Source organism: Embiotoca jacksoni, unplaced genomic scaffold, assembly GCF_022577435.1.
Source record: "Embiotoca jacksoni isolate LCO1_2020_lvr unplaced genomic scaffold, fEmbJac1.0.p SCAF_4, whole genome shotgun sequence".
Classification (NCBI taxonomy): Eukaryota; Metazoa; Chordata; class Actinopteri; family Embiotocidae; genus Embiotoca; species Embiotoca jacksoni.
In genome coordinates, this window is record NW_027185392.1 from 10,659,490 (window position 1) to 10,676,634 (window position 17,145).

The following is a 17,145-nucleotide window of genomic DNA, read 5'->3' on the forward strand; positions in this document are numbered from 1 at the left end:
TTGGTTGCACTCCTGACCTGACATACCTTCTTTGATCTTGGACATGACGTTCTGCTCATATTGAAATCCCACTCAAAACACCTCCCCCAGCTTATTGCTTCCTTGTATGCTTTGCAAAGGGTTTCAAAGGTCTTCCCTTGGTTAAAGGTCTTTATATACTAATGTACATTAAAAAAAAAAAAAGGGAGTGTTTGAATGTTAAAGTGCATTTATGTGTGAAAATAAGCAATGGAATAAGCATTGCAGAGTGTGATGATTTAAGGCCCATGACATGAGGTGGAATAAGTCAGCATGCACACAAACAAATGGACATCAGAGCACAGAGACCCAACTGTTGACACCTTGTCATGTGCGTCTCTTGCCCGGGATTGCTTTGGTTGATAAGATGCTGCCAGCACTGTCCTCATCAATTATGAGGATGAACTAGTTAGACAGAGGGAGAGGAAGAGAGAAATAACAACATGAAAACACATTTTTATTTGTATCCTTAGAAAGTCTCCCTGCGGTGAACATTGATTTTCTTTTGCTGCCAGTTGCCTTTTTGCCGAGTGTTCCACTTCTACTTGGCAGTGGAAATCCTCTTGTTATTTCTTCTCCCCCTATGCTCTCCTCCCGTTTTGTCTTCTCTTTGCTCTTTCTCATTTCTGTTTTGTTCCTCTCATTTGTAAAAGAGCCAACTGTCTACATTCATCAAATAGGACAAAGCTTCATTGCAAGTAATGTGAAACAGTGGGCCATCAAATATGTATGCCCTTGTATTTCTTTGATCATAATCATCTTCTAATGTTTCAGTCAAGCTGTTTTGTTGGCTTCTATACGAAGGCTCAGAGGGTCTCTTCAGTTTTTCCTCTCTCTTTCTTTACACGAAGGTTCCCCTAGTACTCTTGCTGTGTTTTCAGTATGGTTGATCTCTTTCTTTTATTTTTTGCCAATTTTTATTCCATTTACTCTCTTTCTCTACCAGTGTAAGTTTCTCTCCGTTTAATTCCCCCCCCCCCCCCCCTGTTTGGATCTCATGGTACAATCCCATTCTTAAATGTTCTGCCTTAGTTTCCCTTTCTATCTCCCTCCTCTGTCCTTCCCTTTGTGTTCATCTCTAGAGATGAGTTTACACTGTCACAGACATGACAGGTTAGACTAAAAGGTCATGATTTATCGAGGCCAAATTGCACAGTCAAGTCCCCCAAAAAGAGCTTTACAGTAACAGAGACTACGCAGCTTACCAAGTAAAGGTTTTGCCCTTCAGGCCAACTACTCTGCAGCTTTTCTAAGACAGGTACCAGGGCAGCTGAAATCCTCTGCAGCTGGAAACTTTTTTGAAATGCTTCATGCAGGCTCTCATTATAAGACAATAAGGTAATACATTTTACTAATGCACGCGCTGTGTTTACTTCACTTCGATGGAATGGTGGTGAGAAAATTATAATTAAATTTAATGCTTTTATTGAAATAACTGTGTTTCAGAGTGATTTCACACCGAACATGTTATTTGCACAGTAAGATTTTTATTTATTTTTTGCTCCTTGTAGTGGGAGAAATACAATTTTGGACATTAAAAAACATCACTTAACCATAACGAAAATGAAAGCAGCAGTATATAAGACTTAGTGGCAACAAACTGAACACTCTTATCTCACCTTCACTTTCTAAGCATGTAGGAGAACCTGCGATATGACTGCATGAAACTCGCAAAAAAAAGAAAAAGTCTGTTTCTAGAGCTAGTGTGCGGTTTGTCCCTTCTGGGCTTAGTTTCAGGGGATTATACATGAATGAAAAGATAATTTTGAATATGAAATTTAATTTCTGCCAATACATCGCACTAAATACTACACACTTTAGGTTTCAAGTCATTTTTCCAAGACAGGTGTGGTGCAGAAATGAAGCACTGAAAAACTATGAAGTGCTCCCACAGTGTCAAACTGGACAGATGCAACTATATGTTTTTCTGCCTGCTATTAAGATTAGAGATGATTTACCAAAAACATGTAATGGTTTGCTGCTTTGTGTGAAGCTAGAAAAACATGGGTGGCCCTCTTTAGGTTAGGAAGGAGTCACTGCCTCAAGTGAAGGAATAAATTGGGATCTTTTTAGCAGTGACAATATAATGGAGATCAATAGACAGATTGGTGTCACGTCAGCTGTGATGCAGATGTAGTACATTGATGGATGGATGAATAGATGCAAACATAGTCAAGTAGTGTGTCTTTAGCTCAAGTACTGGAAAGAGTAACAGTCAATACATCTACATTTTCCTGGGGACATGTCTTATTATTGAAAAGAAAATTAGGTGCATGTTTACCTGCTTAGTATGCAACATTTAGACTAACATAAAGACCTACTGCACATCACATCATTGCACATTTAAGCTTTTCTACATTCTGGTGACAGCTGCTGCTCCTGAAATATACATGCACTTGAGAATAATGGCTTCTCTGTTGTGGTGAACATATTAACGATGATCCAAACACACGTAGCAAGTACTTGTATTTACAAGTGACACTTACAAAGCTGTTAATGGAGCATGGAGACTGCCTGGGACTTTGATAGCTGCCTCATTTTTTTGTTTACACTTTGTACAGTAGCAAAAGCACTTTGTTCACATATTCCCTTCCTATGATTTTTTTTAAGTTAATTTTCATGCAGCTGCTGTTGGCATTTAGCCCTACCTTGAATCATTGAAAAACACACAAACACACATGTGCGCACGTGCACACACAATCAATAATTTGGATCATCATCTCTGATTGTGTTATTATGTTGCATTTAAGCCTTTAATGAGGGTTATTACCATGCTGATTAGACAATACAGTGAGACAGGAAGGCACACACACACACACACAATACAACACTAAAACTTAGTCATTTAAATGTACATAATGGGCACAGCATTATGAGTGTATGCAGGCTTGGCTTTGCATTGCATGATGTGTGACCATGCAGTCTGATTCTTTGGAAATATGCAAAACTGCAATTAAAGCACAAACAGACGTACACTGAAACATATACACATTACACGTGCACATTTCCCACACATCCTATTATGTGAATGGAAAGAGTCTCACCTTAGAGAGGAAGTGGCATTAACAGTGCAGGTCTTTTTCTATTTCACGCTCCAACCAAGTGTCTACCAATTTGCATCTCCCACTAACACTTCTACATCTGTTGCGATGTAAAAAGACATGGTGGTGAAGCAGAGTAAGAGAGGCAAAGAAGAGGAGTGGGAGAAAAGAATGAGACCGAAAAATGTAAAAACCACAATGAAACACCAGTGAAAAGGGACAGAAGAGGGGGAACATTATAACTCATGAATCAGGGGTGGGAGGCAGAATTAGTTGGAGAGAAGATACTGGTGATAACATCAGAATGAATGATCTCTGATAGAGATGCCCTACTTTGATGCAGAGCTGCATGAATTTTATTCATGGCACTTTTGGTTTTAAATTGAGTTTATATTGTGTGACAACAGTGTGAGGGGGCCTGTCACTGACTTTGCATTTCCTCACTCTGCATTTGTGTGTGTGTGTGTGTGTGTGTGTGTGTGTGTGTGTGTGTGTGTGTGTGTGTGTGTGTGTGTGTGTGTGTGTGCGCGTGCACGTGCACGTGCACGTGTGTGCGTGCGTGTGTGCAGGTTTCAACCGGCCAGCCTAGTGGAGAGGATCCAAGCTATCGCCCAGAACGTCTCCAACATGGCCATCAGGGTGGAGCAGATACTGCAAAACAGTATGGTGCAAGGCAGAGGTACGGTATCACTATCATCACTGTATCCTCTTGGTCACAATATGTATAAATGAAGCCCACCTTGTAGCAGCATTGTACATTTATAATACAGCACAATTGAATTTCGAGACCAATACATAAGTGTATGAGGGTGGATCAAAAAGGTCAAAAACGGCTCTTGTTGACCACAAATGGAGCGCAGCATTGTGACTTGGATGGAGAAGGTGGAAGCTTTAACCTTCTGGAGTAAGTATTTCAAGTGGCTTAGCTTGATCATCATCAGCACCTGAGATACACACACTTTTGTGACTACTGGTCTTGGTGCAATGACGATTTCTTCACGTACCATACAGAAAACGGCTTAGTGTTGTGAAATCCTCTACACACACACACCTTACACTTGCATTAACACCCTGCCTTTACTTCTTATAGCACATACTGCATGCCATCTTTTATTCATATACACAACTGTAACCAAATATTTAGTTGGTTGTTTTATTTTGGTAGAGACCACCGTGGCGTAATTGTTTCCTGTAGTGTTTAACAGCCAATCAAATTAGACAGAAAAATGATTGATTTTATTGTTTTTGTAAGAAAACCTTATAATAGAGCAGAGAGTGCATATCAAAGTTTGTGTCAAATTTTGGGGAAAGAAAAAAGTCATAGATAGCCAAATCCTGCTCGTAGGGGTGGTGGGAAGCAACAACTAAATTTTGGCAGAAACGTTTGTGTGGTCATGTTGAAAAACCTAAGTGCCACTCGTACACATCCACAAAATAATCTCATCTAATCCACCCGTCTCTCACCATGTATTGTAATTGTGACGGGCATCTTGCCGTCACCGTGGGTTCTTCCAGCATGAACGAACAACAAGCAGCTGAAGTACGGTTTCTAAGGTGTTTTATTCCACCAACCACAAATATACAATACATAAATACACAATTTCTGTGTGCTCATGTGCTCATCTGCCGCGCATCCGAGCTCTCGCTGCACGCCCGTTCAGCAGCCACCTTGCTGCTCCGTGTCCTCAGTAGTGTGCCCCGTCTGGTGTCCTGCTAATCAATTCTGATATCTCGTCAAAACACACAGCTTCAGTTTGACATCCTTTCACACCAAAACATTAAACCTTAAAAACAACACCAGAGTAATGTGTCATTACAGCAGCAAAGTTAAATATAGATGATCAAAAACATTAACCCAACTCACAGGAAATATTAGGACTTGAATCTGTCATTGAAAGCAGGTTGATTTTATTTGTGTTTTATTGTTTATAAAGTAAGATTGAAGAAGAGACATAAATCTGAGTAATCCATAAATCTCATTTTTGCTGACTTTCATCCAGCGCTGTTGTTTTCTCTTGTCTTGTTTCTGCACATTTTTAATCAAAACCTAAATAAAACCGAACATTTTCTCTCCTCCTGATTCTCTCCTCTCCCTTTTTCTCTTCAGGGTAATCGCCCGAATTCTTTACATGAAAATAAATGAGCATTACATCTCCTTTTGTTTTCCCCGCTGCATCTGCAGGGACGATGGCATGCGCCAAAATGAAAACGCTGCTGCTTTCTCTAATCACAGATGAATTGAAACACTGCCGGCAGACTATATTATCATACGGCTCAGTGGCGGTGTATTTATCTCGTGGTCAGGCATGTGCGAGAGGAAACAACAGGAAAGAGAGTCACAAGGCGTGATTAGAATTTCCTTCCCTTCCAGCCTTGACAAAGCTTTTTATGTTCTGTTGTGTAGGGATGGGAGTCAAGTTTTTATCGAGTTAGTTGACCACATTTTCATTTGTTGCTATATTGGGGGCTATTTCAATCATATTCGCTGTGTGTGTGTGTGTGTGTGTGTGTGTGTGTGTGTGTGTGTGTGTGTGTGTGTGTGTGTGTGTTTTCAGTCGATGGAGAGAAGCCCCGGGGAAGACTTATGTGGAGAAATGTCTCTTTTTCATTAGGCAAATGGAAACAGACGGAATCTGAGAGGAGGCAAATTTGTTGGTCCACAGGCGGGGGGAGGGAGGTGTGTGTGTGGGAGGGGGGCCGAGGGGTGTGGGGACAAAAAAAAAAATGAAGTGAAGCTGCATTGGTTCTGTTGTTGGACAATATGTATATTCCAGTTCTTTCTCTTTGTCAGTCTCATCCCTTCTTCTTCTCACATCAGCAGCGAGGAGGCAGTTAACTAAGTCAGTGGAGCAATTAATGCAGTGAGTGCAGCCTAAGTGAGCAGACACACTTGCCAGCAAAGCCCTTGGACGGTTGGCAGCAGCGGGAGTGAATAGTGTGCACTGCAGTAGAGCAGATATGTTGCGGTCCCTCAAAAGCGGGGTACTACAGGGATTTATGAGCATAGCACATATGACATGCAATGTGTCCACAGGCGAGTGGAGAAAAGCCGTTAATGTGACTGACACTGTAACCTCGTGGCTCTGAGGGGTGAGCCTTTGGGTCAAACAAATTCATGTATGTGTAAATAAATTGATTAATAGAAATAAAACCTGAATTTTAAAGAGGCCTTGACATGCACCATATGCTGCTAAATGAACTGAGAGATAATATTACACTGACTGATTGCTGCTGGAATTGTTGTCTTCACTGGAGAATAAATATTCACATTAGAGCCAACTGATTTAGGAGCGCTACGCCAGCGAGCCCATAGGCTAATGAAGCGGCAGTGATTGACGGTAAAGCGAAGGCATGTAACTTTATTATATGGTTAGAAAAAAACAGATACATTTTTTACCACTGAAAGTAAAATTTTACTTGCTCTGTTGTTCAGTTGTGAGAGATGGGACATCAGGACAGTGTGAAGTACCAAGAGACCCACGCTTTCCAGAGTGTCCTGGAAAAGTAGATGTAAGTGTGAAACCATTGGTTTTTTTTTATTTTGAATATGATGGTATTGCAGGTTTCCCAAACTTTTTTTTTAAATTTTTTTTTATTTAAAGCATTGTTGTGGAGTGGCCAATAAGTGTACTTTGAGCTAATTAAGGTGTCACAACCCAAACAAAGATCAAGTTTTATGATATTTCAAAACACGTTTGCCGTTTTATCTCCCTTACTTTCAGTTTTTTTTCTGTGTTTGCTGTTTTGCTTTAAGCCTAGCTATATGCAGCAATCATTGATGAAGTATATCATCTTTGGTTCAAAGTCTCTAACCTCTTGTGGTGTGAGTGGCAGCAGGGCAATATAAAGTACAAACAAACGATGCCGAGTTCAAAGTAAATGCACCACAAATAGCCTGTAAGATCCTTCAAAGTTCTTGTATTATTATTTTGCCTTTGTTTTTTTTTGTTTTTTTTTATCAGAATCATACCGTACAACCGTCTTACTTCCTGCTAGCATCTGTGGCTGTGAACTGACAGACTGAAGCATTTTTTTCAGTTTTTATGCGTTGATATGGTTTTGTGATCCACACATTTGCTGTCTGTATATCCTCCAGTGGATGCGTGCACGGTGGACGTCAGACCCTTGCTATGCCTTCTACGGTGTTGACGGTTCGGACTGCTCCTTCCTCATCTACCTGAGCGAGGTGGAGTGGTTCTGCCCCCCACTGGCCTGGAGGAACCACAGCAGCCCTCCCACCCAGCATACACAGCAGCCAAAGTCCCCAAAGAGACAAGTAAGGGAACAAATCCCAAACACATGTGGCAAAAACAGTCGACAGACTGCAATGTTACTGTGGCCTTCTAAGAGATACAGATCTGTTCAGAGATACATCTTCTGTCGGAGAAAGCTGCCATTTGACAACTTATGGAGTGTTCGTTCTAGATTGCAGCAGCCTGAAGGACGCACGCTCTAAATTCTGCAATGCTGTAATTGGTTATTTAACTGTCAATCAACTAATCTCTATCCCTAATCCTAACCCTCCCACGCCATAACAGTCAATCACATGCAGAGTGTCCCTCCTGATGATCAAATACAGCACCAGCCTTGATGGATGTTCAACAAACACAGTGATTATGCTTTAAGTGATTACGTCCTGCTCACCATGTCGGCATGGCAGCTAACAAAACTACCTGGGTGCATCTTGAAAGCAACCACTAACATTACTGTTCATATATGTACATAAAGGAAACTTTAATGTAACTTTATGTCAATAAGCAATGCCTACCACACTAATCGTATGAACCCTATCAATGTTAAGATTTCTCACTCAACACTCAATTAATCCTTTAAGATACTTCAGACACTAGCACATTCCTAGTGATGCTGCAGTGGTAAGAATTAGTGGGGAATCAGGGCAACAGTAATTAGGAAAATACTGTGAGGGTAGAAATGAGGGCCAGAAAATGCAGATGAATGCAGCAATAATTAGAAATTGCCTTTGTTGCATGTTGCTGTGTTCACATATTTTATCTAGCTGTCATATTGTGTAGCTGTCAGTGAGAAAATGCAGTGTGACATCAAAGGATGATGACCTATGATTTTTGTTACATAATATGAAAGATTTTCCTCACATGTATATACTTGCTTGTTATAAGCCTTTTAGTGTTATACTTTTCTGCGCCGGTGGCACCAAAATTAACATCTGGTCAATGTTTGCTGCTTACCTAAAAATTAAATGTTTTTAGATGAATGAAACATTTTAAATCTTCAGTCCTGATTAGAACAAGGAGTAGAGTCAACAGAGTAGATAACAGTTTGAGAAAGGTAAAAAAGACTTTAGACAAATAATAGATTTTTGTTGGCTGCTAAGACTGACAAATATGACATGTTTGTGTTATAATTACACTCTTCTAAAACCACAAATACCGTCAAAAATATTCTAACTCTGTCATTTGTCCCAAATTGTTGCCTGTGTTCTAGAGTTTGAGACAGCCTTTGTTAATGACAATGACAGAAAATGAAAAACTCAAAAGTGAGAGGGAGAATAACAGTCTTTTTCCTCAAAAGATGCCATTGAATAATAGGAGTGTGAGTGCTTCGACTTTATTACTACATAATAGTTAACCTTCATCTGACCCTGTTCTCTCCCTATTAATTAAAACAGGCCTGATCCTCCTCATCATTACCCTCCACCCTCTGTTTTCCCCGACATTGACTTCGAGGTCATGGGGTAGTTCTAAACCATCCTTCTACACAAATGAATACACGCTAAAATAGTGTGAGCTGTTTGCAGGCTCATGCACTACATCCATCTCCTTACTGACCTTTAGAAAGGAAAAATTCTTCATTCTCACTTTTACAGCTTCTATTATTGACTGTTTTTTTTGTTGTTGTTGCAAGTCAAAGAGCTAGCCAGTTTTAATGTTAATTAATTGCCACATTCCTCATAGAACAGCTTATTGTGTCCTCTGGGGCAGACTTGTGCGCTAATAATATGGTGCTATAGATTTAGACATTCAAAGTATGGAATAAGAAAAGCATCGACTGCTCACATATACTGAAAGTAGTGGAACTGTTCCCAGTTACAATCGACTTGGTCAGCATTTTACAGTGTTTTGGAGCACAAGGCAACCATGAATGATTGAAGTGGTTAAAGATGTGATGCCTGCAAATTATATCTGTGTGTGTGGTTTAACTTTTTCCTTTATTAACTGTGGCAACAGAGACATTTTCAGAAGGTAAAGCAGAATGTCAGTGTAGATGATGACTGATATCTCCATCTTACCCTGTGACCCAAATAACTGAGCTGTTTATTACTGTCTCCCTGTATGTTTCACACAAATAGGGCTGCACCAAGGTAGTTTTCAGGGAATAAACATCTTGATTATTTATAGCGTTAGTTAGAAATGCACTGCGGTTCTTTGTAACTTCTTTAAAAATTTTTCAATGACAGGTGAAACTAAAGTCACATAGTAAACAAAGAACTCTTAAAACACAAATTTTCTTGAAAAAAATTCTCCAACATATTAAAAACATACTGCTTTTAAGTGTGTCTCTGTCTCTCTGTGATGTAAGGATCACTTTGTAAAATGGTTTATGCTTTTATATATCTACTAATCAGCCTTTGCAGAAAATACAGAGTTACTACGACATAACAGAATATTATTAATCTTCGGATGTTCCGATATAGCTAATGTTCTCACTGTTAGCATGGGTAATAACTTGACACTAATGCCCATATTGCTGGAATACGCAAAGTTCGAAGGGACCGTTGTGCCTTCTTTTTCTGCCAATTTTCCACACCGCTTACACTTTTGCTTCCTTCGTCTTTCATTTGACTATCTTTCCATCACCCTCTCAGGCTGCCTTCCGCACAGACCTCTCTGTGCTGCTGGACCAGGTCGGGACAGGAAAAGAGTCCATCAGCTTTATGAAGCGCCGAATCCGCCGCCTCACACAACAGTGGGCAACAGCCGCCAACCGCCTGGATGCCAAACTGGAACAACGATGGAGGGACCAGAAGAAGGTAAGAGGAGGAGGGGGTGAGCTGAAGATGAAAGGGTGATGGGTGAACGACAGTGTTGGGTTTAACTGTGGTTAAGTACTGTAATAACCTTTTTTGTTGTGGCTAAATACAATATCAATTCAGGAGAATCTTGGTGAAAGCAATGTGAGTAAGACTTTAACTGGTGTGAGGAGAGCTACAGAAGACACCAACAATTCAATTTGAAAAAAAGGTAGAAGGAAGACTGAAGGAGGAGGGAGGAGGATACAACAATACAACTCAACTGCAGGCAAACAACAACAGACACAGTTATACAGAAGCTATTACTTGTCGTACTGTATAATAGCATCTGAAGAGTATGCTTTCAGCTGCTTTAGAGTATAACAATAACGTACAAGACTCTAAGTGATTTACAAAAGGTGTGGGGAACCATTTCCCAGTCAAGCAGTAAAACAGCTCTTTCAGATGCTTCTTAAAGGTTCTCCATTTAATCAATAGTAGCTGGTAGGAGAAAAATGATAGAGGAGCAGTAATGATGGCTTGTCATCCATTACATATTTTGGCATTTCCCTTCTGTAACTGCTGTGCAACTGTCTTTATAAATCTCTTCAAATTAGTTTTCAAAGCTGTACTACTGTGAATAATAGTAATAGTGCAGTATGATACTGTAAAAGTAATTTTGGTTGCCGTTGAAGTTTTGCTGTGTGTACCCGGCTACTGCCAGTTAGTAGCCGTTCCTGTCAATGTCTCAGTGTGTGAGGAAGACAGAGATTCAGAGATAAACGAGCGAGGGGAAATGAAAGACAGTGAGGAGGTATAACGAGTGATGATGATGAATGAGTGGGATTATGACAAGAGGCCGAGCATGTGCCAGTGCTAGAGGGAGAAGAATAAGATGGGGGAAAAGGGACAAGAGGCGGAAGGATGGAAATATGGATTAGGAAAGGATTGATGAGGGGAGACAGAGTTGCAAAATGAGCAAGACACTGGGGCTGTAAAACCAGGGATGTGGAACATGTGAACATGTAAAACATGTGGATGTAGTGTTTCATTAGAATATAGTTTATAATCTACAACTACGGGTGTAATTTACCCGATTATTTTCCGAATGTCAACATAGCACCGTGCGATTAAAATTGGAAGAGTCATATTATTTTGCTGCTTGTTACCTTCAACAAAACCACATTTCTTGATATAGCTTTTGTGACCATGCTCAGGGTAGAGTCATCATCCTTTAGTTAAGAAAATAATGATAAATGAGTGAGTTAATGTAAGAAGGCAGATTGAGCACACATTCTGCCGCTTCTTCCCAAAATATTTCTCTCTGCCCCCTTCTCTTTCTAAAATAAGTTAACAAGGGTGGAAATAGCCTTCCGTCACCGTGATTGATGTTCTCCTTACTTATACTGCACTGAGGGAATTTGTTATCCTCTATCGTGGCTGTGTGGCTGTTTGAACTGTATGCCTTACAAAGTGCTGCAGCTGCTATCGCAACAGCAGATGTCGTGGTGTTTGTAAGAGTTAGCCTTGGCTGTCTTCAGCTGTTTATCACAATAATTAGAAACGGAAGTAAAAATGGGTGCGTTTGTGTATTCTCTGTCGGCCTGTGTGGGCCTGTGTGCATCCTTGACTGCTAATTGGATATCATGGCAATAAAAGCCAACAGCAGAATCTCACATTTTATTCAAAAATGTGCAAGACAAATTTAATATTTCTGTCCATTAACCCTCCTCCCTCACCAGAGGATTCCTTTTCATTTAAACTTTTATAATAAGCTCACTCACTTTAACATTGAGTAAGGGACTGGTGTTTGACTTTAATTAACTCTGACCCCAGAAAAAAACATTGCCTGATGTGAATTGACTGCGGCCCTGCACCCGCCTCACCTTTGTCTTTGACACAAACCCTGCCTCCATTGGCAGCTTTAGCATTCTGCTCGAGTGTGCGGTCTTTGCTATTCCAATGGGGTTTTGTTGATTCAGTCCTGTTTCTTTGTTTGGCTTTCTCTTTGATTGTAAGCAGAGTGGAGGTTAACTCAGAGAAGGAATAAATTAGTAGAACAGAGAAGTAAATATGGAGGGAGAACAATCAAGATCAAGAAGAAGAAGAGGGAAATGAAAGACAAAGCGAGATGCTTGTTTTTAACTGTCAGTGGGACAAGGACAGGGAATGGGGAGGTGTGTGTGTGTGTGCGTGTGCGCGCGCGTGCGTGCCCCGTCAGGGTAACTGTGGACACTTGAAATATACCTCTGGCGGGTTTTACCTCAAAGTCACAGCAGAGGAGATTTCCTCCACTAAAGCATATTTGAAAGTGAGTGATGTATTGTATCAGAGTGAATGATGAAGTTGAAGCTTACCTTACATTTTCTGGGAAATCTCTTGTATTTTTTCTTTTACTAATCTGCCAATTTCTCGTGTGCCTATGAGGTTTAGAAAGGATACGGTCAACCTTTCGCTGCACTTCACTTTCAAAGCAGTAATACATTTGAGAGATTTTTTTTTTTCTGTGCCGTTATCAAACTCGATCAAAAGCCAGGGTCAACACATTCAGCCATTATGACCGAGATGAAAATGTTTTTGTGTAACAAATTGCTGTTCTCCTTTTTCTAGTCTTCAAAGGAGACATATTCATTTAAGCTGTGGCATAATGGAAATGTTTTTAATAGACGGTAGTGCAGATTGAATGGCACCGACCTTATCCTGTCAACTTGCCACAGTGCATTCATCGCCTGTCTGGTGTTTGTTTTTTTTTGTATCTCAGCAAGTGACTTTGTGTGCATCTGTGCTTTTTTTGGTGTGTTGAGCATGCACATTTACTGGGTTTGTCAGCATATGCCAAACTAGTAATTTTCCTCCGGAAAGTTAATTGACCTTTAACTTAAGAAGTGCAGGCGGTGTATATAAGGACACTAATGTGATATGGAAGGTGAAGTGAGGAGTGAGGAGGAAGAGCTAGAGCTAAGCAAAAGGAAGAAATTAGGAGGAAAGAGGAAGCAGGTTGTAGAAAAACAAGAAGGAAAGACGTGAGTAGAAATAAAAAGGAAAAAGCAGTGTGTAGAGCCATGATAGAAGGATGAGGGAGAAGGTGAAATTAAGGATAGAGCAGTGATGGTTGTCAGTGCCAGCTTGTGCTGCCTCCCGTGGCCTTCCATCGGACAGCTGCGACCTTCTTAAGAGCCACGGTGGAGGAGAGAACAGGGTCACAGACACCCAGACACACATGCAGTCATGCGAAGTCCTGCGCTAACAGATGCTGAGACAAGCATTAGCATTCTTCATTTGCCTGTTAGTGATGACTGAAGCAGAGCGGAGCACTGGAGTGCCACCACATACTCGAGAGTCACTTCTTGTCTCCCGCTCTCGTATGTACGCACCAAGGACTTTTCAAGGATTTTACATAGACACACACACATGTTACATAAAACATTCCTAACATGAGCACACAAAAGGCAATAGATTTCCTTTTCCACAGCTTATTCCAGTATAATCACATCACAATCAACATTCAGAACAGGGAAGGTGTTTTAGAAAAAAATACCTTAATTCATGGAATAAGGGTTTAATGAGATGGGTGGCGCATGCACAAACACACATGCGATCAAACGGAGTCATTGTAAGGGTGAGCGAGTGATTGTACCTCTATTTCTGTCTCAGTGGGTTTTATATTTATTCCCCGTGGTATGATAACAGTCGTAAGTAGATCTGTTTGAGAATCACCGAGCTCACGGCAAGTGAGCGAGCACTTGCGCTGAATACACACAGACGGGATTCTGACTGGAGTTCATTGATGTATGTCGGCGTGAAACGAAGCAAAAAGAAACAAACGAAATTCAACTTCTATCATCACACTCAGACACACACACCATCTGGGAGTAGCATGGGTCCACTGCATAAAGAGCTCCACTCTCTCGTTTGTGATTAGATTCCTGACGGAAGCAGCTGGCCGTGACACAGGAGTTTATGAGGAAGTCGAGCTTCAGCTGCAGAGTTACTCCTTCTGCTGCTGCCTTCACATTGTGTGACTTTTTCTACCTGTTCATCTTCATTTTCAAGGAGTAGATGAGGAAATAATGTGAGGTGGTGAGGGAATGTGCTCGTTTATCTCTCCTCTGTTCAGTATATAAGCTCATTCTCTATGATATTAATTTTACTTGTCAGTCCCTCCAAAATATTGCAATCTTGCAGTTGCAAAAATTAAGACAAATTCAAGCTATGTCCACAATGTTTTCAGGAGTTTGTAATTTTGCAAAATTCCAGCGATTTTCCCGCAAAAATAAATCCTCAACAGAAGCTCTGCTGAAAGATTTACTATATAAAATAGTTTTTACAAACAAAACTCGCGTTATTTATTCCTCATTTACAATTACTAAGGCACAGGGTACAGCATACACACTATTAGAGAATGCACTTTGTTTTTGTGCATACAGTAGCGGCACAGTAAGATTGCTCGTTTTGTAATCCTCCCTCCCTTTGTATCTTTGAGTCCCATGTTTCTCTTCGTTCAATAAACAAATTAAAAACGGTAAGAACTCAAATATTTCTGTGATCTTCAGCATGGTTATTACATTTAAGCATTCTGAATAAGCAAGTGATTACATATTACTATAAAATATTTCTTTAAAAAAAAAAGTTTTCCTTGACCTGAATTTTTTTCTATTTTCTGCAATTTTACAGCAAAAGTCACTTAAAACCCACAGATTCAATCATTGATTTTTTTTTTTTTTTTTTTTTTTTTTTTTTTTTTAAATTAAATCGGGCAATAAACGGAAAAAAAAAAGAAATCCTGTAGGGATTATACTTTCTCCACTCCACTCCACTTTAATGATGTTTCCATACAGAGGAGTTAACATTTATAAATGGAGGTAAATACTGCCCAATGAAACCACTCTACAGCAGACTAGATCAAGAGCAAAGCACCTTTTTCTCTCCCTGTTAACTTTGCATTTGTTTGTGGATGCCAGTTTTATTGCATTCAGTCCACATTTTATTCAGCTCTGTTGCCACTGCGTGATATTTCTCATATTTATTTAGCAGTTTAACTGCGCTGCCAGTTTGGGAAATTTAGCTCCTTCTGTCTCCATTTTTGCGTTGCTTCCACTGTTTGTGTGATCCACTCTATAACCAACACCGCCACCAAGCCAAGAGATTGAAGAGTATTGCTGCCATGTATTCTCACTCTTGCCATCTGCCACCCAAACTGTAATTAAATTTCACTTATCTTTTTTCATGAAGCAGAAGTTAATAGAGCAGGTTTATTAAATCAAGGGATTTTTCACGCCTACTGGAGTGTCTCTGGATCTTTACTCTGCCGCATGCACATAGTCATCCAGTGTTATATACATGTTTTGTACATGGGAGGACATCAGTGAAATTATTTTAGCAGCTGCACTAAATGTTCCTCCACAACTCAATATAATTATATAAAACAAGTAAAGCAGCTATAATCAATATTTTAATAAAATGATGTGTGCTAATTTGAAAGGGGCTTGACTGAAGTGATGAACCTATAGAGAATTATGACCTGAATGCGCTTCCCTCATACTATTGAAGCATTCAGCAGATAGGGATAGGAGAAAGATATTTTCCTCAGGTGTGTTTAGAGACCAAAATCAGAGCTAAAAGAGAGGGAAAATGGGATTTCAATTTATCTAGTGGACGGAAACTAGACATGGTTATTGTGTTCAGGTGCGTGTATTGGCTTCTCCAACTTTGTTACATAATTAAAAAGAGAAGAGTGAAATAAGACATTACAGCACACTTCTAAAAAGCTATTTGAAGTTTTTAATACTTTCCTGTATGAGTTGTTAAAGTAGAGACAAAGGACACATGCTCTCATCCAGAGAGGGAGAGAGACGGTTAGCAATTGCCATGTAAACTTTCTGGCAAACTCCTCACAGTTGGCCTTAAGCTCATTATGTATGTTGCATGGTCAAAGTCCTGGGCTCCATTTGCCAGCAAAAGCAGCTGGAGGTGTTCATGCTGCGTTAGTTAATCAGGATTACTCAGCAGAGCAACGTTTGGACATTGCTGTGTCTAATCCACTGTGAAAAGTAACGTGTTGCTCATTTCTCGGTGGGTTGCACTAATTATGCAGCAGCTAGGTGGACATGCATGGCAGGACTTTGTTGGCTTTATGTGCAAAGTTGTATAACAGTATAAAGTGTGATAGTTCCTTCACATGTCTTATCGAGTGTTTTCAAACAAAGGAGAACACTCGACTCCTAGGAATTTGTTACAGTGGTTATCTGTATGGGCATACGGTGCATATGAAATGAGTTTTACAATACTCTATAATGCTGGATTTTTGCATGTGTATGCTACTCCATTGGAGCATGAGAGAATAATTCATTGGGGATTTTAAAGAATTACTTTTCAGTTGCCATAATTTTATTTTCGAAGAGTCTGAAATTCAAATGATTCTAATCCTCAAAGTCATTAAAATTGTTTGCGCAGCAGAAGCTTAACTTTCAAAAAGCTTAACTTTATTCAGTAAATATAGAAGTATTATAATGTAAAGTATGTTCATTTGTAATAATGTACTTTATATAAAAACACATTATATGTTATGTGTATATAAATTATTGGATTATGCACCATCAATTTCCAAGTTGGCTGTAATGCTTAGTCTTCTAAATGATATGGTGCACACGTTTTTTGGCACTTTAGATGTTTGGATTCTTTTCCATCACACTACCCAACCCAAACATGCAGCAAGGTACATGAAGAAATATCTTTAGGAACAAGAAGAACAAGTCCTGCAACAGATTTTAACACAGAGCCATGATCTCCTCAGCATGGAGTCAGTCTGGGTTTACATGAAAACAATAAGAAAAGACATTGATTTCTTAATCTATACTATCTATAAATTCAAAACTGATAATATCACATAATGTGAATTGGAGTCAGCGGAGACTTAAACAAACTGTAGGCTTTGACAGGTTGAACAGACTTGGTGATGGATGATTAGCATTAAGAACACCATGTAAAGAAGGTTGTTTTAGTTCATCTGTCTTAAATTGTTACCCGTTGCTGCTCATGTTTTTGTAGCAATGTTGCTCCCATCTTAGTATCTACTTTGCGTATGAAGAATATTATCAG

General features: G+C 39.8%; 1 protein-coding gene across 1 annotated transcript in view; it reads left to right on the top strand.

The window, feature by feature from the left end:
- Positions 1 to 17,145, top strand: part of LOC138209189 (alpha-1,6-mannosylglycoprotein 6-beta-N-acetylglucosaminyltransferase B-like) — a 106,162-nt gene that overhangs the window by 42,113 nt on the left and 46,904 nt on the right. The window contains exons 4-7 of the mRNA XM_069167592.1: positions 3,629 to 3,738; positions 6,493 to 6,569; positions 7,156 to 7,335; positions 9,904 to 10,068. Coding sequence (XP_069023693.1) covers positions 3,629 to 3,738; positions 6,493 to 6,569; positions 7,156 to 7,335; positions 9,904 to 10,068 — 532 coding nt within the window. The remainder of the gene's footprint in view (positions 1 to 3,628; positions 3,739 to 6,492; positions 6,570 to 7,155; positions 7,336 to 9,903; positions 10,069 to 17,145) is intronic.